Genomic DNA, 22250 nt, shown 5'->3' with positions numbered 1-22250 from the left:
CAAAAGAACATTTCCAAACATTTTAAGTTTGTTTTTCTCTCAACCTTCACGCTTCCAGTTGACTTAACCTCTCCTTTGCGTTGCACTCAGAGGGAACACTGAGAAAAGAGGAAATGGTCCTCAGAGTCTATCACCTTCCAATATTTCCCTCCACCCAAGCAGACAATATTCTCATAAGCTCTCCTTTCTCCTCCCCCCATACATCCCTGTATTAAAACCTGATAGAAAAGATCTGCTATTATCTACTTTACTTTAACATGAAAATTATTCCAGATGGGTCCAAGATTTAATTGTGAAAATAAAACCATGGAAATATTAGACAAAATATAAAAGAATATTTTTATAGCCTTCAGAAGGAAAAACTTTTCTAAACAGGACAAAAAAATTAAAGATAACAAAAGTCTCAATAAATTTTAGTAGCTAAAAATTGAAAATTTGTTTGGCAAAACAAATTTTTTAAAAAGAAAAAAGCAAGTGTAGCTATATTAGTATCAGATAAAGTAAACTTCAGAGCAAGGTAAATTACCAGAGACAGAAGGAATATTACAAAGAAGACACAGCAACCCTACTGACATCCAAAGGATAATGAGTGAATACTATGAGCTATAGTATACACACAAATAGTATACTATACAGTATATAGTATACATATAGTATATAGTATATAGTATACTATACACATAAATTTGATGATTTAATTGAAATGGACAAGTTCCTTGGAAATTACAAACTACCATAATGTACCCCATATTAAATACATCATTTGAATAGCTCCACAGTTTTAAAGAAACTCAATTTGTAATTTTAAAATTCCCAAAAAAAGAAGTCTTTAGGTCAAGATTATTTCACTGGAGAACCAAACTAAATATTTAAAGAATAATTAAGAGCAATTCTACACCATCTCTTCCAAAAAATAAAGAGGAGGGAACACTTCCCAACTCATATGAAAACACTTCTACCATGATACCAAAACCATACAAAGACTACAAAAAAAGAAAACCACATACCAATCTTCCCTCATGAAAAGAGATGCAAAATCTTTAGCAAGACAATAGAAAATAGCATTTAGCAATTATAAAAAAACTGATACACCATGACCAAGTGGGGCTTATTCCAAGGATGCAAGGCTGGTTCAAAAATCAATCCACATAATCTACCATATTAACAGGCTAAGGAATTCACAAAAATAAGAAAACTATTAGGACAAATAAATGAGCTTAAAGCTGTGGGATACAAAACCAATATACAAAACTCAATTATATTTCTATAGACTCTCAAGGAACTATCTGAAAATAAAGAAAACAATTCCACTTATAATGGCATCAAAAGAAATACAATACTTAAAAATAAATTTAACAAAATTTAACAAAAAAACTTGTACACTGGTAAACACAAAACATTAAGAAAAAAATTAAAGGTGTAAATAAATGTAAAGACATCCCATATTCATCGATTGAAATACTTACTATTGTTTAGATGGCATCCCCCTCAAACTGAACTACAGAATCAACAAAATCCCTATCAAAATCTGTGTAGAAAAGTTAACATAGCAGACCTGAGAATGTTATCATCTGAAAATCCTGCAGGCAGGGTTGACCCTTGGCTAGGATCTAAGAACTTGGATTTGGGGAGGGTTCCCACACCCCTAACCCATAAAAGTAGCTCACTGTATCTCAATTGTGCAAACAATATGGCTTCTGGCGAACATGTGATTTCTTCCTGGGACTTTGGAATTTGGGTATGTACTAGACAGAGGGTGCCTGCACAGCCAGCCTCCAGAAAAAATCCTTGGCACCAAGTAGCTAACTAGAGTCCCTCATAAACATAATTTCATACATGTCACAACATTAAACCAGGAAAAGTTATGCTAAGTGAAAGAAGTCAGTCACAAAAGACCACATACCAAACGATTCCATTTATATTAAATGTCCAAAATAGGCAGATACATAGAGAAAGGAAGAAAATTAGTGATTACCTAAGTCCGGGTAAGTACAGGGGTAGGGGAGCAGGGGCGTGATGGCTAAAGTGTATGAGGTTTCTTTTTTTGGTTATGAAAATGATCTCAAGTTGATTATGGTAATAGTTCCATAACTCTGTGAATATTCTAAGAATCATTGAGTTGTACACTTTAACTAGGTGAATGACGTAGTATTTGAATTACATTTCAATAAAGATGTTTTTAAAATAACTAGCTAATAAAAAGATATTGTTTCTTCAAATAATCCAATCAAGAAATGAGCAGAGGACATGAACAGACATTTCTGCAAAGAAGACATCCAAATGGCCAACAGACACATGAAAAAGTGCTCCACATCACTTGACATCAGGGAGATACAAATCAAAACCACAGTGAGATACCACCTCACACCAGTCAGAATGGCTAAAATTAACCTATCAGGAAATGGCAGGTGTTGGCGAGAATGTGGAGAAAGGGGAAACCTCCTACACTATTTGTGGGAATGCAAGCTGGTACAGCCATTCTGGAAAACATACAGAGGTTCCTCAAAAAGTTAAAAACAGAGCTGCCCTATGACCCAGCAATAGCACTACTGGGTATTTACCCCAAAGATACAAATGTAGTAATCTGAAGGGGCGTATGCACCCCAATGTTTATAGCAGCAATGTCCACAATACCCAAACTATGGAAAGAACCTAGATGTCCATCAACAGATGAATGGATAAAGAAGATGTGGTATACATATATAATGGAATATTACGCAGCCATCAAAAATAAAATCTTGCCATTTGCAATGATGTGGATGGAACTAGAGGGTATTATGCTAAGCAAAATAAGCCAATCATAGAAAGACAATTATCATACGATCTTGCTGATATGTGTAATTTGAGATACAAGGCAGAGGGTCGGGGGGATGAGACGAAAAAATGAAGTGGCACGAAACCAGAGAGGGAGACAAACCATAAGAGACTCTTAATTTCAGGAAAAATACTGAGGGTTACTGAAGTGGAGGAGGGTGGGAGGGCTGGGGTAGCTGGGTGATGGACATTGGGGAGGGTATGTACTATGGTGAACGCTGTGAATTGTGTAAGACTGATGAATCACAGACCTGTACCCCCGAAACAAGTAATACATTATATGTTAATTTTTAAAAAGTGCAGACATATAGTAGCTGCTTCACTAGTAAAAAATAAATAAAGTGTGCAATTCAGCAGTTCTAAAAATATATATATTGGTTCTCTCAAAAAAAAACTGTTTAAGAGTAGCAAGGAGAGACTCAGTAGAACTAGTTAGGAAGTTACTGCAATAAGTCAGGCAGTTTGAACCAAGGTTATTCAACCTTCTTGACCATGGCCAAGCACGTCTATATGGTTCTGAGCATGGCAATTCCTGAACCTAGTGCTATCCTCTGGCAGGATTAAAAAAAACCGTGAGAGACTCTGAAAAACAATCTGAGGGTTTTGAAGGGGAGGGGGGTGGGAGGTTGGGGGATCCAGGTGGTGGGTATTGGAAAGGGCACTGATTGCATGGAGCACTGGGTGTGATGCAAAAATAATGAATACTGTTACTCTGAAAAAATAAAAAATTTTAAAAAATCAGTCAAACACAGTCATTGTCCTCAAGCATTTGGACAGATAAAGCTCATAATGAAACAGAACGGATACTATTTTCCTTCAACCTATAAACAACTTTTTTGAAGGAAACGTATCAATAAATATAACACGCACAAAAAAATGAGGTTTTTAGGGTGGGGAGCGCTTCTATGAAGGAGAAATCACCAATTCCCCTTTTAATTTGAGGAATGCCTTGGCAAAAGGGGCTTTGGTAAAGGGGTTATCGCCTACAGTATGGAAGCACGTTTTCCAAGCAGCTGCGGCCTCCTAGTGGCCACATGAACTCATGACCGCCATTTACCCTCTTGATGGGAGCTCAACGGGCACAAGTCCCAGCCTGACACCCCCACGGGGCAAGGACATGACCAAGCTGAAGACTAGGTCGGTGTGCATCCCATTTCCACATCCCTAAAACCTGGGGGATACTTAACATAGTCGTGCGGTGGGGGGATGCCTACAAATACTATGATGGAACTCGAAAGGCTTCCGGCTTCCAGAGCCCCTTCCTCTCCTCCACAAGTTTTGGCTTAAAATGTTCATTCACTGACAAAGATAGAAGCCTAGAAGAGGATAATAAATTCTGTCGCCAGGCACCTGGGTGGCTCAGTCTGTTAAGTATCTGCCTTGGGCACAGGTCAAGATCCCAGGGTCCTGGGTTTGAGCCCCACATGAGGCTCCCTGCTGAGCAGGGAGCCTGCTTTTCCCTCTCCCTCCGCCCCTCCCCTGCTCATGCGAGCTGGAGCTCGCGCTCTCTCGCTCTCAAATAAATAACTAAATTTAAAAAAAAAACTTGTCACCTGTTAATACAATATTTAATACCTTTCATCAGACATTCGAGGTAATTGTTGATTTGACGGGGTGGGGGGGGGAGGATGTGATTCATAGGCTAGCTTCCTCCGCTACCTCTCCAGCTGACACAAAATATGTCTATGTACTTATATAGAGAAAGCAAAAGGCCTAGAAAATTAAGTTGTACCTCGAACTTAGCCTGACACTAAACCCTCAGCTTTGTAAAGGGACTCCCCGCAAATAGTAGGAAACAGAACAAGCAAAACAAGACACAAAACAAAACACGGATGACGGCCCCAAGAAGTGACTAACCGCCTCGGAAAAACTTTTCTCGGAGCAACTGCCTCAGGAAAAACCGCCTCCGGAAAAACCGCCTCCGCAGATGGCCGCCATCCGACCCCACCATTCTCCCCAGCAGGGGGAGCTAACGGATCAGCGCTTTGTTCAGTCAGACTAGAAACCACCAGATGGGGCCAAAAGATCAAAGTAAGTACCCCTTAGCCATTTCTTTTTCTCCGGAAATTTGTCTTTGGACCCTAGAAGAAAGAAAAAGGGTACCACTCTGCGCGCCCACACGTACATCCACCTTCAAAATGATGGAAGTGGGTAGTGCCTTGTCTAGCGGGAACCACCCCCCCCCAGCAACGCCTCCGCCCCCCCCCGGCCCCCCATGATGAAATCCGGATTAAAATAGCACCCATTTCTGAAGGCCTCGTAAGAATTAAATGAGAACACAGCAGCGGGCAAATTTTCAGGTGCCACTCCAGACCCACAGAATAAAAAACTCCGGGATGGAGCCCAGCTGTTTTCACAAGTTCTCCAGGTGGTTCTGAGGCACACTCAAGTGTGGATAGTGTTGCTCTCAGATGTAGACTGCCCACTGAAATATTACAGATTCCAGGACTCCATGGCTTCTGAACTGTTTGCTGCCTGAAATTCCAAAAACTGTTATTTATTTGTTCCTTGAGCCCATCTGTTTGCCCAGTATTGTGGCAGATACAATGACAAGAGAAACTGCCTGCCAGTCTTTCTACGCAGGTGATCCAGGGATAGGAAAAGTTAATCAACTCTACCAGGCCAGATCTACTAAACGTCAGATGAATTATACAGACAAGAAGCAAATGTTCTAGGAAATCAGAGGAGGGAAATTTCCCAATTATAAGAGGGAGGAGCCTGACTAGAAATGGCCACTGCCAAGCCAAGCCCACCTTTCACAAATAGCTATTAAGTCATTTTCTGCAAAAAGGCAATAGAACAGACCTTAGCTGCCCAATTAAGTCTCTCCTTAAACGGAAACCCCAACATTATCTAAGAGTCCTCTTTTCTTTAACAGCTTCCCTCTGGAATTAAAAAAAAAAAGAGAATATTTATAGCATTTTCAAGTCCTTTATTTTCTCCCTCCATTGCTTCAATCACTCATAGAAAAGGCCAGACAGATACGCACAATACAAACATAATATAAATACTTGACCTAAGTAATTATGCAGCACCACTGCCGGGATGTTCAGAATAGCTATCTAATTTTTCTCTTTAGCATGGTTGCATGAAGCTGCTCTAAATGACATTGTGTGTTTTCATACTGGAAAATAATTCAAGAAAAAAAAAAGTGGAGCTCCCATTTGTATTGGTCCACAATAGATAATGTCTGTTAATCACTGGTATCACCATGCCTCTTCCAAATGGTCATGGTGTCATCCCATAAACTAAATTATGCAGCCTAATCTGGGACTGGAAGATATTTAGTGAGACTAACAGGCAGACAGTGATTTCATGAAGGCTGATAGTTCAGCTCATTTAAATTTCATTTTGCCATTATTCATAACAATTACATTACAAAAACAGGTCCCATTTTTATTATCTTAATAGCTCTTTCAAACCAAATGTAAACTAAAAGCATATTTAAAGTATTGGTTTGTACAATTATCCACAAGTTTGTATAGAAGAGATGTTCGGGTAGAATAAACAAAGTTAGAAAATGGATGATAATGGTTCAAAAAGAAACTATGTTTAATAACATGTTTATGTTTGGCTCTTAAAAGCTAATCTAAGTGCATAGTACTTCACACCTATTCACATACTAACATGGCATATTCCTTTTGATTCTTTGAACATCCTTCTTCCCACCCATCTGTTCCCACCTCTTGTCAGTAGAGGCTGGTCTGAGAATCTCAGCAGTTTACCAGAAAGAAGAGGCAGAGGATATACTGTAACCTACAACTGAGCCTCCTCACGTTTTTGTTGTTGGGTTTCCCATCCAAATGCTGCTCTTGTTTGCTCCTGGTTAGCCTCCAGGATGACAGGATTGGGGCGCCATGGGACAGGGCTCTAATCATCCATAATAGTTCTCTTTTTGTCATTCAGGGTATTTGGTAAGACGTTTTCCAGGCCCAGAGCATAGTCATAGTTGTTCCCTTCTGGGCTGGGAGACATAGAGGCTTTTTGTTTTTTAATCTTAGGGATATAAATTCTTGTGCTTGGAGAATAAATACATGTTTTCTTTCTTTGTTTCTTATTTTACAGACATGAGCCAGGTTATTCTTTAATCGTCAAAAGTTCTTGACAAAAAGGTAATATAGGGAAAACAAGTCTTGTGTAATATATTTTAGCTCATCGCCACCGACAAAGATGCCCTTCTTGACCTAAAGTTATTTTTTAATAAAAATTGTATATATTTAAGGTATACAACATGATGATTTGATATAGTCAGGCTCCTCTGAGACTTCTCAACTAGACCTCAACCTTGGCATACAGAACTGTAACTTTGGGCACAAACAATATCATCCTTTTCCTACATTAAGAGACTTGAACAAACACTAACACAATTTCTATCAGCTCAAGGCCATGTCCCTAAACGATGACCCCAGCCTCCTTAAAAGGTCTGCCTAAGAAAGTTCAACATTACCAGAAGAATTTACTGCTTGTTTCAGCCAAAACCTGATTATAGGCTCCTGACCTCCCTTTTCTTAGAACATTTACTTTAGAAAACCTATCATTGTAAATCCTTTCTCCGTTCCTTGAGATGTATCTTATACAACCCAGAAATGTTTTTCTCAAGGACCTAGGAGCCATCCCTTTGAAATGTAATTATCAAGAAAGAAGGACCCCAGTCTCTTAATCTCCATGAAAGGGTAGGAGCCTAACTTTGATAAGTATCAGTTAGCACACACAGTTGCCCTAATCACACTGATCACCCCTACCCAAACACACACACATACACACACACATTTAAAACCTCAGCAGTTTTTCCTTTAGCACATCCCAGCATTTAAAAAGCCTTCTGCTTCTTGTTTCGGTGGAGTTGAGCTCTGTTCATTGGAAAACTCTCTTCCTCGCCACCTGGGTGGCTCAGTCAGTTAAGCATCTGCCTTTTGCTCATGTCATGATCCCAGGGTCCTAGGATTCAGCCCACATCAGGGGTCCCTGCTCTGCAGGTAGTCTGCTTCTACCTCTGCCCCTCTCCCTGCTCGTACTCTCAATCTCTCTCTCTCACACGCTCTCTCTTTCTCTCTCACTCACTCTCTCAAATAAATAAATAAACAAAATCCTTTGTTAAAAAAAGGAAGACTCTCTTCTTTACTGCAATTGAATAAAATCTGTCTTGCCACTTCTAACAAATGTCTCGCTCTGTTTCTCTTTGTTGCCATGAGTTAACAAGATCAAAATTGTACAGCAGGGTTAAGACATGCAATCTCAGGGGTAACACGGGAAAGAAGAAATTGAAGTAGACCAAGAATACGAAACTATTATTTAGGGGATCATCCCAACTTATTTTTAATTCAGATGCTCTTATTGTCATGCATGAGGTTGAAGTGGAAATACGTAGAGAAAGGAGAAGCAGAAGACAAGTGTTGGGCACAGTGTGAGCTATTTTGTGATGGGCGGCTAATGTTTCCAAACTGGGGCAAAACTAAAGGCATCTCAAAGTCTAATGGATAATCCTTTAAAGAATACAATAGCTAGCAATCCAGCACTGGCCATATAATGATAAAGTATAAGTGGGGCTTAGGTCCTTTCATAGCTTAAAAAAGTCTGTGCAAGGCTGGCCTTGTCCCAAGTAGATTGGCCTTTTTTCTGGGATAATTATGTCTCATGATGAAGATTAGAGCTTGCTGGACCACTTAGACATCCAGAATCCTAAGAATGGAGCCCCCAACTTTGTGTTGTCACTGTTCTCTATAGAAACAGTGATGTCATGAAGTAGAAACTCTAGTACCAGCTGGCAGTGAAGGCTTTAGCAGGGTATGGAGGGTTGAGCAAAGAAGCAACATCTTGGGTCAGACTGGAAGGGTCATCACAGCATCCCAATTAACAAGAAGGAAATCATTCCAAGGTCCTACAAAATATCTTACTCTGATACTACAAAGGTAGGGGCATCTTCTGACTTCTTTTTGACTAGCTAAGGGGATATCTTGATAGTGAGGTGAAACTTTGTATTTTTGCTTTTATTCAGGATAACCAGATAGGTCTTTACCATTTTTTCTGTCTTTACTTAAATCCAAAGATCTCTTGCTACATAACTCTGACTCTAGTGGGAAACCCAAAGAGAAATGAGCTAAGATGGGAAAATTAGTACTGTCTTCATAAAGGCTGGTGGTAATTCTGTATGTGAAAAATACAGACCCCCACCAAACCAGTAACAATGATTAGATTGTTTGGAAACAAGAAGATGATAGAGAAAGGAAGTCTCAAGGGACTTCCCCCTCCACAAAATGGACAAAATGTGAAATAAATATGTGTACCCTCCCAGAGAGAACATAAAAGTGTTGTTGTACAGCGGACAGACGGATGTGCTTTTGACGTGAAGGGCTACTGAGTTTGCCAGACGGCCACGCCTTTGCTGAGATTGCTAGTTTCAGGCATTGTGACCCAACAAACTCCCTTGTCATATGCCAGGGTCAGAGGCAGCAGGGAAAAGCCTGGCCCATCAGTCTCGTCCAACAGCTGACGGGGGTGGCAGCCAGCTGCAGGTGCCCAAGAACTTGGCACTGCCCAGTTCCATCTAAAGGGGCACATCTCCCTTCTTGGTGGCACAGTTTCAACCAAAAGTCTAAAATAACTTCATTATCAAGGTAATGAGCTTGCAAATTTAATTTTTTTTAATTCCTTAGGATTTGGACTGAGGTTGTATCCAAATCATATGAGGGACCTCTATGACTCCTCTTCTTTTTTTCTAGGCTAGTTATCTCTAGCATTAAAAAAAAGAAAAGAAAAGAAAAACTCTTTCTTCTAAGTGGGTATGAGAAGTCCTTTCCTAAAACTTTTTCAGGAAAATGTAGACATTATTGAAGGAAGAACCCAAGAAGATCTGTGGGAGAGGGGGAATGGCAAAGAGTAGAAATGTAGTATTATGTGAAAAGATGACCATCAGAGGATAGATGTTATCAAAATGTTGAGAGAGGGAGGGAAGGAAGGAGGGGAGGAGGAGGGAATCAGAGAGGGGAGGGAGTGAGGAGAGAGGGGAAAAGAGAGGGAAGAAGGGGGATAGAGGGAAGGAGGGGGAATGGAAGAAAAGAGGGAAAAGGAGGGAAGAAGGGGGGAAGAAAGGAGAGAGGGAGGGAGGGGGATGGAAGAAAGGAGAGAGGGGGAGAGGGGAAAATGGAGGGATGGAGGGGGAGAGAAAGGGAGGAGGAAGAAAGGAGAGAGGCAGGGAGGGGGAATGGAAGAAGGGCAAGAGGGAAAGAAGGGGAAAGGAGGGAAGGAGGGGGGATGGAGAGGGGAGAAAATGAGAGAGGGTGGGAGGGGGAATGGAAGAAGGGAGAGGGGAAAATGGAGGGAAGGAGGGGGAGAAAGAAGGGAGGAGGAGGAAAAGAGAGAAGGGGGAGGGGGGAATGAAGAAAGGAAAGAGGAAAAGGGGGAAAGGAGGGAAGGAGGGGGGGAGAGAGGGAGGAGGAGGAAAGGAGAGAAGGGAGGGAGGGGGAATGGAAGAAAGGGAGAGAGGGAGAGAGGGAACTAGAGGTTAAAAGGAGTGTCAATTTTGAAGGAAGTTGGGGGGAAGGAATCCAACAGCCCTCTAATAATTTAGCAAAAAGTTTTCTCTTGTTAAGTTTTAAAATGAAATCAAATTGAAGCCCCAGAAACAAACAATTCTACCGAGTTCTTAACTGCATCTTCCTGAACATAGATCTGAGGTCTTACATAGCAAAACCTTTGTCTATGGGATCAGGGTTTGGCCTTCCCTCGGACATTTGTCTCTTGGTTATATTTATAGCTATTAGATTTTCCCAACATTCAGAAACTTGTTCTATATGTTGGACTCTTATATGTTGTTTTGATAAGAAGGGCTATTTATTCACTGTACTAGTATTGACCCTAGTCTTTTCCAATGGCCTTATGTAATAAGTATTAGAGCTATTTACCTAATTTCACTTTCTTTAATGTAATGAGAAAGATTCTGGTTGAACTGGAGTCAACGAAGATTCAGTTAAAAAGGATGAGGTAAGCTTTATTCTTTGTGGTATCCAAGTGAGTATACAAAAGTGGAGACAGATGAGATTTAGTGAGTATGGGTAGAAGTAAATCATTAAATTTAATCCCCACAATCTCTAGACCTTTCGGTTTGCTTCCCAGCCTGCCATTTTTCCTGACTGGCTTTCTCACAAGTTAATATGATACTCCCATGATTCCAAATACTTGGTGTGAGGAATCTAAACTAACGGAGACTATGGATTGTGCTAAAAGATAATCAAGTTCAAACATTTCATAGTGTCCTTCCCCTTTTGCTCACCCCCACCAGTCCCTAGCTTAAACTGAAACACAGAGATGGGTTTCAGGAAGCCCTTCAGAGATTCTTATCCAAACTCAGCCAGTCTCTAAAAATCATACATAACCATATATATATTCAGATCTCTTTCCTTTCTCTTTACAGATGTCTGATGATATTGACTGGTTACACAGCCGCAGGGGTGTGTGCAAGGTAGATCTCTACAGCCCAACAGGACAGCAAGATCAGGACCGGAAAGTGGTAAGATACAAATTACCCCTACCGAGGAGTGGAAAGGATCCTCGTGTGAATATAGATATCCTGGAGCCCAGGATAGATTAATGGAGAGCAATACTGTGATGTCTCCAAGCAACCAAGCTCAAGGAGGTCTGTGGGGGGATCAGTGTGCTTTATACATCACACAAGGACAAATTAAGGGAGAGGCAGGACCGGATGTGATGTAGAGGACCTGGGGAGGGAGAGCTAGCAGGGAGCTTGGGAGGGAGGGAGGAGTGGTGGTTGCCTAGCTACCAGCCCTTCTGAAGTCACAATGTCACCTAGCTACCAGTAAGTTACACTAAAGTGGGACTCCCTCAGGAGGGCAAAATACTTTATGCTTTGTTTCCAAAATTTTGAGTGATTTACATAGTACCTCACATTTTTTTATCATGTTCAAGTGCCACTCATACCATGATTTACTTAATATATATTTTTGCAATGTTTTTAAAAATAAATCTAAAATTCAAATACATTTAAAAAATTACCATCACCCTAAGCAGTATTGTCTGCAATACCACAGGTCTGACGTTTTAGGACATATTTTCCAAATAAACAACAACAAATGCACCTATTAAATACATCTATTTATGTACCACTGGAAATATTCTCTATCATCCGTAGTAAAAATACCACACTTTAGGAACACTATAGCAGAAAGGTCTCTAAACTGGGAGCCAGGGGAATCAACTTCTAATGAAAGTTCCACCTCTGAGTTTGTGTCAGTCGGGCAAGCCACCTCTCTTCTCAGGTTTCTCAATATATATGGGTATTATATTTTGGGCCTCTCTCTGACAGGTAGGTATTCTCATTTAGGAAATAAAGTAATGCTAAGATTCTGTCTGCCTTATAATAATCATATTAACATTTATTGAGTTCTTACTATGCACAGGCACTCTGCTAAAAGCTTTACATTCAGTATCTCAATCAGTCCTCACAACCCTTTAAGGTAGGTACTGCCATCTCCCAGAAAGAAATTACAGTCTTTAGAGTTTCTCTAAATTCACTCTCCTATTTTGATGCAGATATGCTTTGTTGACGTGTCCACCCTGAATGTGGAAGATAAAGATTGCAAGGTGGGTATTCTCTGCTCCCCTCACTTGGAATGGGTGGGAAACCGCTGAGAAAGGTCATTAGAGACAGCATGAGGAGAGGGAAAGGTTGTGGCAGAGAACAGAAAGGTGGAGGAACCTCAAGTGGAAAGCCACTGTTCTTGGAAGCCCAGGGTCTCTGGTTCAGAATTTATTGTCACTCTTGGTACCAAGTCTCATTTTAGAAGCCACTTAATTTGTGGGTAGGGCTAAAAGGAAGCATGGAAAATTGCATGTCAGAGAAGTGAAATTAAAGAAAAAAAAACCCTGTCCAAAAGTTTGATGATTAATGAGATACGGTTCCTGAGACTGACAGTTTTACAGTTTTGTGGATACCTTCAGTGGGGCTGGGGCAAGGGGAATAGTAATTTGTGGTGGGAACTCTATCATTCTTCAAAGACTAGCTGGGGTGCCTGGGTGGCTCAGTGAGTTAAGCCTCTGCCTTCAGCTTGGGTCATGATCTCGGGATCCTGGGATCGAGTATCTCTGCTCGGCGGGGAGCCTGCTTCCTCCTCCCTCTCTCTCTCTCTCTCTGCCTGCCTCTCTGCCTACTTGTAATCTCTGCCTGTCAAATATATAAATAAAATCTTTTAAAAAAAGAAAAGAAAAGAAAAGACTAGCCAGCATCACAGTCCTACCTCTCCTTCAGAAAGAAGAGGGATAATAGGGTACATAACATTCATACTTTGAAGTGGTAGCCTAGGAGGGTGGCCTAGAGAAACCTCAAAAACCAACTGTTCATAAAAATCTTACCCCTTAATTCCATAGGATGCTGCTGGTTCCATTTCAGAAGGTGACTTGAACTTGGGAAATCTGGAAGAAAAAGAGATTATTGTGATCAAGGATACCGAGAAACAAGACCAGTCTAAGGTATACTTAGCCTCTGACCTCACACTTTCTAATTCTCAGAGCCCAGTGCTGAGTCTGAGGAGTCTGGTTCAGAGATGGTAAGATAACTAAGATAACAGGCCCATAGATTTGAACACTATGACATTCTAGAGAACACAGTCTGAAGCTGAGAGTCACGGTAAGTTCAATGCCTGGGTATCTAACAATGACACTAATCACAGAGGCTCAGAATGCCCATTCCTGATTTCAGGGCCCTACTCCAAATATAACATAGCTATTCTTATCCTAATAAAGATACAGGCTTATAAGCAGGATCTTTTGCAATGTTCTTTGCTGGCTTGTAATAGACTTGTATGTCCTGTGTTGCCTGGAGACCAAGAAGGAAGAATGACAATATGGAGCAGAGAGAATCCACAATGACGAAGAACTATAGTTGCCTTGTTCCTACCCTGTTGTCTAAGAGATTACCTAGGCTGTTGAGTAGCATAAAATTAGAACCAATTACACTTGCATGCCACTGTCGCATACAGAATCCTTTTGTTTTTGTGTAAGTATTCTTAATTATATCTGTTAGGCTCCTGGTTTGGGGTAGATATTAAAGCACATGAGAAATCACCCCACAGTCCTACAAGCCTGGAGTGGCTGGTATTGGAACAGGATCTTTTGCTTTAGTGAAAAAGAGTCAAGCATTTCTTGTTCTGTCTTCCTGGGCTCATAATGAGAAACGACATTTCTGGCCCCAGACACATTTGGAATAATGAGAGTGGGCTCTAAGGAAGGAAAAGCCGGTTACCAAATACTCTCTAGTTTTGGGTTCAGTTGGGGGTGGTCAACTCCATTTTGGAGACTCAAGAAAGGGATAAATTATACCTGGTGTTTATTTTTAAAAGAGCAGTCCATATTTCCTGCACACAAGGCAGATCTCCTTGATTGTATCAAGCCCATTCACAAAAATTTGACCTTCTCATGACCTCATGTTTCCAGGAACTCTATGAAAAGACAGGAGATGAAGCCCTGGAAGGGTCAAAGAGGCCAATGGCACTTAGTGCTGAGTAGAAGTTGTGTACAATACATCTACACCTCTCCAAACAGGGGCACACACAGTCACAAACATACAAATCTATACAAAGTGACATGCACATCGATACATACATTTACATACATTAACAAAAAATAATTTATACAAGCAAAGACATATGCATGTTTCACTACACGTGACATTGACAAACACACAAGCACTAATATAATAAACTTAGATACATTGACCTATTGATAAACAATGACTGACATACATACACAGAGATACACAGGTATACAGCCAGATACCTTGACATGCCCACATATGACACACGTAAACATCCATATATATACCCATGCACACCATGCACAAACACATACTCACACACCCATAGCCTTTGATCAAAACACACTAACTGTACAGACTCAGGTATAGGCATACACACTTACAAATATACTTCATGTTGATACACACACACAGAAACTTAAACAAAATGATAGAAAGTCACTAACTCTTGCTTGTATGCACTGATACACACACCGACACAAATGCAGTAACATCCCCACTCACATACTCACACACAAACTCAAATGCGGGGGTGGGGGCAATGCTGACACACATTCTCAAGCATGGACACAGCATATAAATATAACATAAGGGGCACCTGGGTGGCTCAGTGGGTTATAGCCTCTGCCTTTGACTCAGGTCATGATCCCAGGATCCTGGGATCCAGCCCCACATCGGACTCTCTGCTCAGCAGGGAACCTGCTTCCCTCTCTCTCTGCCTGCCTCTCTGTCTACTTGTGATCTCTGTCTGTCAAATAAATAAATAAAATCTTAAAAAATAATAATAATTTAAAAATAAATATAACATAAATGACACCCAATTTATTGACAGATTACACAGTCATTATACAATCACCTATTTACACATGCAATTCATATTTTAACATATACATGTATTAATATATTATACATTAATGTTTATTAATGAATCTGTATGTTAATATGTGAATGCATGCTCTAATGTATACAAATGCATTTATAGCTGCATGATACATGCTACTGGATTTCTATCATAAATATATGCACATCGTTTCCAATCAACACTTGCTTATTTGCATATTCTCAGACACACTGACATACACCCTCTCATGGTTACAATCCCACACACGTATGAAATGTATGCGCCAACATGTACATGTTGGCTTGTACAGTAGGCAATGAGTATTGATGTCCACATATTACACATGCTTACACACACTCACACATGGACACTGACATACACATGTACACAGACACACACACACATTTTCACATTTCACAAGACAGACTGACACATTGACTTCTGTTGAGATATTCACACTTACAAATTGCTGTATTGATATGCACATGCACACAGTGGATACAAGGATACATTTTTGACACATTGAGATAAGAACACATATGCAGATGAAATTGACAAATATATTGATAACACTTAAATATAGTTAAGTGCACAAATGCATATACTCTGAGATTTTGCTGCTGCCACTTGTGTTTGAATGTGTATTAATGGTTATAATTGTATTTTATGTTCCTGTGCAAATTCTAAAGGCCAAATCCCTAATCTGGGCAGTTTCGAAGATATATCTTCTAAATAAAATAAGGGAAAGAAGTACCCTACCCAAACTCTTATGGATAGGTGTTCTTCTTTTTTTAGACGGAGGGATCTGTATGCCTTTTCAAACAAGCTCCCTCTGATCCCATAAGCGTCCTCAATTGGCTTCTCAGTGACCTCCAGAAGTATGCTTTGGGTTTTCAACATGCACTGAGCCCCTCAGCCTCTAGCTGTAAACATAAAGTAGGAGACACAGAAGGCGAATATCACAAATTACCCTCTGGGAACTGCTACAGTGTCTATGCCGATCAACTGAACATGAATTATATGACCAATGGACCTCAATGCCTACATCTAGAAATGACAGCTGCCAAAAACACCAACAATAACCAGAGTCCTTCCACTCCTCCAGCCAAATCTCCTAGCACTCAGAGGGCAGTGATTTCCCCTGACGGTGAATGTTCTATGGATGACCTTTCCTTCTATGTCAACCGATTATCTTCTCTGGTAATCCAGATGGCCCGTAAGGAGATCAAGGAGAAGTTGGAAGGTGGAAGCAAATGTCTCCACCATTCTCTCTACCCATCCCCTGGGGACAAAGGGAAAAACAGCCCCCGCAGTGCTGTGAGCAAGATTGCTTCTGAAATGGCCCATGATGCTGTAGAATTGACCTCGGCAGAAATGCGGGGCACTGGGGAGGAGGGCAGGGAAGGTGGCCGGAAAACATTTCTGTATGGTGAATTATCCAACAAGAACAAAGTTGGGGACAAACAGATGTGCCAAAGAGATAGTAAAGAATTTGCAGATTCTATCAGCAAAGGGCTCATGGTTTATGCCAATCAGGTGGCATCTGACATGATGGTCTCTGTTATGAAGACCTTGAAAGTACATAGTTCTGGGAAGCCAATTCCAGCCTGTGTGGTCCTGAAGAGGGTGCTGTTAAAACACACCAAAGAAATTGTGTCTGATTTGATTGACTCCTGCATGAAGAACCTGCATAACATCACAGGGGTCCTGATGACCGACTCGGACTTTGTCTCTGCTGTCAAGAGGAATCTGTTCAACCACGGAAAACAAAATGCTGCAGATATCATGGAGGCTATGCTGAAGCGTCTGGTCAGTGCTCTTCTTGGCGAGAAGAAAGAGACTAAAACTCAGAGTCTGTCATATGCATCCTTGAAAGCTGGGTCCCAAGATCCCAAATGCAAGAACCAAAGTCTTGAATTCTCAGCCATGAAAGCCGAGATGAAAGGAAAGGACAAAGGCAAAATGAAACCAGAGCAGTGCAAGTCATTGACCAGTGCTGAGAAAGTCAGTGAACACATCCTCAAGGAGAGCCTGACCATGTGGAACCAAAAGCAGGGAAACCAAGGCAAGATGCCTAGCAAAGCATGCACCAATAAAGAGGAAAAAAGAGAGAAGATCAGTCCTTCCACAGATTCACTGGCAAAAGACTTGATTGTGTCTGCCCTTATGTTGATCCAATACCATCTGACCCAGCAGGCCAAAGGCAAAGAGGCATTTGAAGAAGAGTGTCCTGGTTCTGCCACGGGCTATATGACTCAGAGTGCCCAATATGAAAAGTCTGGAAGTGGCCAAAGTGCAAAGGCACTTTCGATGAAACATCTAGAATCTCGTGGAGCTCCAGGACCGTCTACCTCCCTGAAGGAAAATCAACAGCTGGACTCTCAGAAGCTGGATATGTCAAACATTGTTCTAATGCTGATTCAGAAGCTGCTTAACGAGAGCCCCTTCAACTGTGACGATCTATGTGAAGGTGAGAACAAGCGTTCTGAGCCCAGGACAAACAAAGCAGCTTCCGTGTCCAAGAGGCCTGACAGAGGGGAAGAACAATGCCAGGAAAATCAAGAACTTGACTTTATCAGTGGGATGAAGCAAGTGAACCGCCAGTTTATAGATCAACTGGTAGAATCCGTGATGAAGTTGTGCCTTATCATGGCTAAGTATAGTAATAATGGGGCAGCCCTTGCCGAGTTGGAAGAACAAGCAGCCTTGGCAAACAACTCCAATTACCAGCCTAGTGGCTCCAGATGTACTCATGATGCTGCGATGTCACAGAACCATCAAGACTCTCCTGGGCCCGAAGTTATAGTTAATAATCAGTGCTCAACAAGCAGCTTGCAGAAGCAGCTCCAGGCTGTCCTGCAGTGGATTGCAGCCTCCCAGTTTAACGTGCCCATGCTCTACTTCATGGGAGATGATGATGGACAACTGGAGAAGGTAAGCAATGCAACAGGTGCAAGAAGAAAAAGAGGGTTGGGGTGGGCAGGGAGAGGGAGGCAGCATTGTACTTAAAGCCCGAGAGTAGTCCGATTTTTTCCCAAGCCGCCTCTTTACTGTGCACTTCACGAACTGCTTGCACTTCATAAAAAGACAAAGTGGTGAACCATTAACTGAGTGGGGCCGTGGATACCTCAAGGTCTGTGCATTTCCACCAAAAGGAGGAATAAGGTTAGCTCACGGTATCAGTGATCCTTTCAACAAACTATTCGGTAACACATCAGGGAGCAGTGTTTAAGTTTTATGTTTTGAGTTTGAAGGCCCTCAAAGGATTGGAGAGAGGGGAAAAAAAGAAAAGAAAAAGGGAGCTCCTCCCCAAAGACATGGGTCCTGCAAGTGCCTCAAGAGTACCTTGCCTCCTTAAACTTTTTGTCCTAGGCACCTCACTTGCTTTGCCCTAGTCCTGGCCTTGCCTTCCAGTTTCACAAAGGTCAGCATTCATGCACATACAAGTTCTCTCTTCTCTCCTCCCTCTGTCTCTCTCACACACACACACACCACAACTGTGTTCTCTACATCAGGTGGAGTTAAGAGAAATAAAATACTGAACCAGATTATTTTTAGTTCAGGACCAGGAGATTGTCCTTACTTCCCACCTCATACTTTTTTAGGGAAGCTGGGGAATGGCAACCCCTAACCTTGAGCTAGCAATCATCACAGACTAACTGAACAATCTAGCACGTATGAGAAGTGTTTGGTGAACACATTTGATTCCAGAGTTTGTTTTCTAAAGCTCAAAAAGAAAGTCCAGTGGCATTTGGAACTGTGTCCTTAGAAAAGGGACAAGGGGAAAGGAAAGCCAGGTCAGGAGCGTGAAGTCCTGGATCTGTGTCAGGCTTTACTCTAATCCTAGAAGACTGGGTAGAAAAGTGACAGGGGAGGGCCCACTTGATCCAACTGGGTCCCTTCTCCAAAAGCATCATGTGACTCAAAGCTACCTCTGGCTCTCTCCACAGCTTCCTGAAGTTTCAGCTAAGGCAGCAGAGAAGGGGTACAGTGTAGGGGATCTTCTTCAAGAGGTCATGAAGTTCGCCAAGGAGCGACAACTGGATGAAGCCGTGGGAAACATGGCTAGGAAACAACTGCTAGACTGGCTGCTCACTAATCTGTGAGCTAACAACTCCTTTGACTCCCCTCCATTTACTCCCCCTAGCAGCATTCCATCCCAGCCTGAATGCCCCCACCCATCAGGCCAGTGAACTGCATACCACACGATTGTATTTCTTAATACATCTGAGCAGTTGGACTGGGCAAATACAGGGGGTCCAAAAGCTGGGCAAGAACACGAATTAAAAAAATTTAAAAAAGTGTTGTTTTCTTGATCAGATGGATCGGCAGCAAGGGAGGAGAATGGGTTGAATTCCAAGGACTGGTGATACAGGGTTGGACTTGTGTCCAGATCTCACCCTGGGTTCTTTTCTGAGCACCCAAGACACAGGGATATAATATATGTCCCAAGTCCCTAAGTAATCTAGCTTGTCCAAATGATCTCAGCTTACAAACTCTCTAGAGTTTTGCCACCTGTGGCCTCCCTGTTTCTCTCAGAATTGCCTGCCTAATTTGATACTTCCCCTTCTAATCCCAAGGACGTAGCCTTCTTGGTTTTTATTAAGAGCCTGAAGGTAGGCCATCTTACACAGAATCTAGCTAAAGTAAGTAAGTATATTACCAATTACCCAGGCAAGGGTGGGGGACATTGCTCCAGCTTGCCTCACACACACCCTCACTGTTCACTGCACATGGATAAATACTATCCAGAACCACAATTGGATCTGATCCTCTTATGTGTGAATAAAACTTTCTGAGAAGTCATTTACTTCAACTGATGAGATTTCCTTGTCTTCCATCAGTCTGAGAGAAAATTCTTCCGAGAAGAAAGCTAGAGGATGGTAAATTCACAGCCACCCTATGTGAATCCCAATGTCTCTTTAAAAAAAAAAAAAAAGATTTTATTTACTTATTTGACAGAGATCACAAGTAGGCAGAGAGGCAGGCAGAAAGAGAGGAGGAAGCAGGGCCCCCACGGAGCAGAGAGCCCAACACAGGGCTCAATCCCAGGACCCCGGGACCACAACCCGAAGGCAGAGGCCTTAAACCACTGAGCCACCCAGGCGCCCCCCCACCAGTGTCTCTTTTGAGATCAGCACTAAATCCTTAGATTTGTGCATGCCCCTCAGAAGTCAATCATAGTGCTAGAATTTATTGCAAACAAGGTCAAAACAATGGTTTCAGGGATGTCTGGGTGGCTCAGTAGGTTAAGCTGCCTTCGGCTCAGGTCATGATCCCAGGGTCTGAGATCGAGTCTCGCATCGGGCTCCTTGCTCAGTGGGGAGCCTGCTTCTCTCTCCACCTCTGCCTGCCACTCTGCCTGCTTGTACACGCTCTCGCTCTCTCTCTCTCTCTCTGACAAATAAATAAAATCTTCATTAAAATTTTTTTAAAAACGGTTTCAGAGGTGTGGTCCTCTGTCTGCTAGTTTGCTGCGGCATACGCTGGTGCCTTTGAGGTGCCGTGGCTTCATAGGACCAAACAGAGCATGTGAGATCCTTCTGGATTCAAAAGTCAAAGCCTTTGCCTCTTACTAGGCACATGGCTTTACAAGAGTCACTGAGACCCAGCTTGTTTCCTTACTATGGAAGGGAGGATGCTTTACACAGGGGTATCTTGTTATAAATGTAGCTACCTGAAGGAAGCTGTACCCTGCAAAGCTCATCCTAACATAGTTTCAAGTGTTCTTGATATGCTTCCAAACTGAAAGGAGGATTGTCTGAGTATGGGACCCAGAGAGGTACTTTTTGGGAGGAGGTAAACGGCACAGAGGCAAACCTTACCCACTTCTCCACAATGCCTGGACTGGTCAGAAGTAAAGGCAGGCCTCTTCAGAGCAGGACTTTCAGAACTCTCCAACCTGGATGAAAGCTAATCAAACCTTTTCCAGTCACAGCCGCCCCCATGAAAATCTTTGGAGTTGAGCTACCACAGATCCTTTCCTTCCTCCTTGAAGAAAATCCTTAATTAACAAATCCTGGGACCAGGGTTGGATTTCTGATGACTCAATCCTCCCTGAGCACAGCTGGGTCCCATAGTAGTTTACTTCCTTGATTAACTTGGCTCTTGACTTCCTCCTGATTTTTATTATGAGACGGCCTTGGGGATTTCTTGGAACGTGGAAATAGAGGCAAAGGAAGTTATATGTTCTGCTAAATGAAGGGAGTTGGGGCAAAATTGTCTCTAAGGGCCCCTCCAGTTCTGACATTTGAGGATTCTAAGAAAGTGTTTCTCTTGCATAATTTCTCAAGGAAACTTGTATGGATGAGGTAAGATTAGGGTGAGGAACTTGATTTTTGCCAGAGCTGACAGACTCCAGCAGAGAAAGGAATGCTTTGGACCACAAAGGGCTCTGACAAGGGTCTGGAGGAGCTCAACACTCCTTGGGGTTTATTCCTGGAGGGTGAGGCCCTGGCCTTTCACCTCTCTAAATGAAAAAGTGACCCCAGGCACCCTATTGGCAATGTGGCCATGCTCAATGGCAGCAGCTGAAGATAGAAAAGGACTTTGCCTGAGCAGAGAACCCCACGTGTAGTAGGAAAGGGATGATAGGAGCAGAGAGGGAGGGAATACGTGAGTGTCTCCTGGCAGGTAACGAATTGGCTTGAAATATCTGACAGTTGTGGTGTCTCTGAACACCAGGCCTCCATTTCAAAAGGAAGTTGTGAGCAAAACTCATCTGAGAGGTTACCGCAGGGCCAAGACTAGGCTGAGGTGAGGTGAGATGGGCACTCGCCTCAGGAACAAAATTTAAGGGGGAACCAAAAACTCAGTAATCAAAATAAGTGTTTTAATGCACTATCTGAAAAAAAACTGAAATTAATGACCCCCAAATCGATGCTGAACAAAATATCAAAAATTGTAATATTTTGTTACACCTGGGTGACTCAGTTAAGTGTCTGCCTTTGGCTCAGGTCATGATTGCAGGGTCCTGGAATCAAGCCCCACATCGGGCTCCTTCCTCAGTGGGGAACCTGCTTCTCCCTCTGCCCTCTGCTCCTCCCCCTG

At 42.1% G+C, this 22250-nt stretch overlaps 1 protein-coding gene across 3 annotated transcripts; it reads left to right on the top strand.

Annotated features, from left to right (window-relative positions):
- Positions 1-8582: 8582 nt before the first annotated feature.
- AKAP4 (A-kinase anchoring protein 4) lies at positions 8583-19502 on the top strand. Of its 3 annotated transcripts, none has more exons than XM_032842993.1 (6): positions 8583-8723; positions 11225-11320; positions 12361-12411; positions 13195-13296; positions 15996-18134; positions 19151-19502. In XM_032842993.1, the coding sequence occupies exons 2-6, from the start codon at positions 11225-11227 to the stop codon at positions 19304-19306; spliced, it is 2544 nt and encodes an 847-aa protein (XP_032698884.1). In that variant the 5' UTR covers positions 8583-8723; the 3' UTR covers positions 19307-19502. The 3 variants fall into 3 exon arrangements, with proteins under 3 accessions (XP_032698884.1, XP_032698883.1, XP_032698885.1); XM_032842992.1 differs by lacking the exon at positions 8583-8723 and adding an exon at positions 9280-9428; XM_032842994.1 differs by lacking the exons at positions 8583-8723; positions 12361-12411 and adding an exon at positions 9280-9428.
- The last annotated feature ends 2748 nt before the right edge of the window (positions 19503-22250 follow it).

This window comes from Lontra canadensis, unplaced genomic scaffold, assembly GCF_010015895.1.
Source record: "Lontra canadensis isolate GAN:19392208 unplaced genomic scaffold, GSC_riverotter_1.0 scaffold134, whole genome shotgun sequence".
NCBI lineage: Eukaryota > Metazoa > Chordata > Mammalia > Carnivora > Mustelidae > Lontra > Lontra canadensis.
The sequence above is the reverse complement of the archived record's forward strand: the minus strand, read 5'-3'. Positions and strand labels throughout refer to the sequence as shown.

Bases quoted from the DNA above. Each gene is read 5' to 3' on its own strand.
- AKAP4 (XM_032842993.1), top strand. From the start codon at position 11,225: ATGTCTGATGATATTGACTGGTTACACAGCCGCAGGGGTGTGTGCAAG. The intron at 12,412-13,194 runs GTGGGTATTCTC...TTAATTCCATAG, and splicing joins TGGAAGATAAAGATTGCAAG to GATGCTGCTGGTTCCATTTC. The intron at 13,297-15,995 runs GTATACTTAGCC...TTCTTTTTTTAG, and splicing joins AGAAACAAGACCAGTCTAAG to ACGGAGGGATCTGTATGCCT.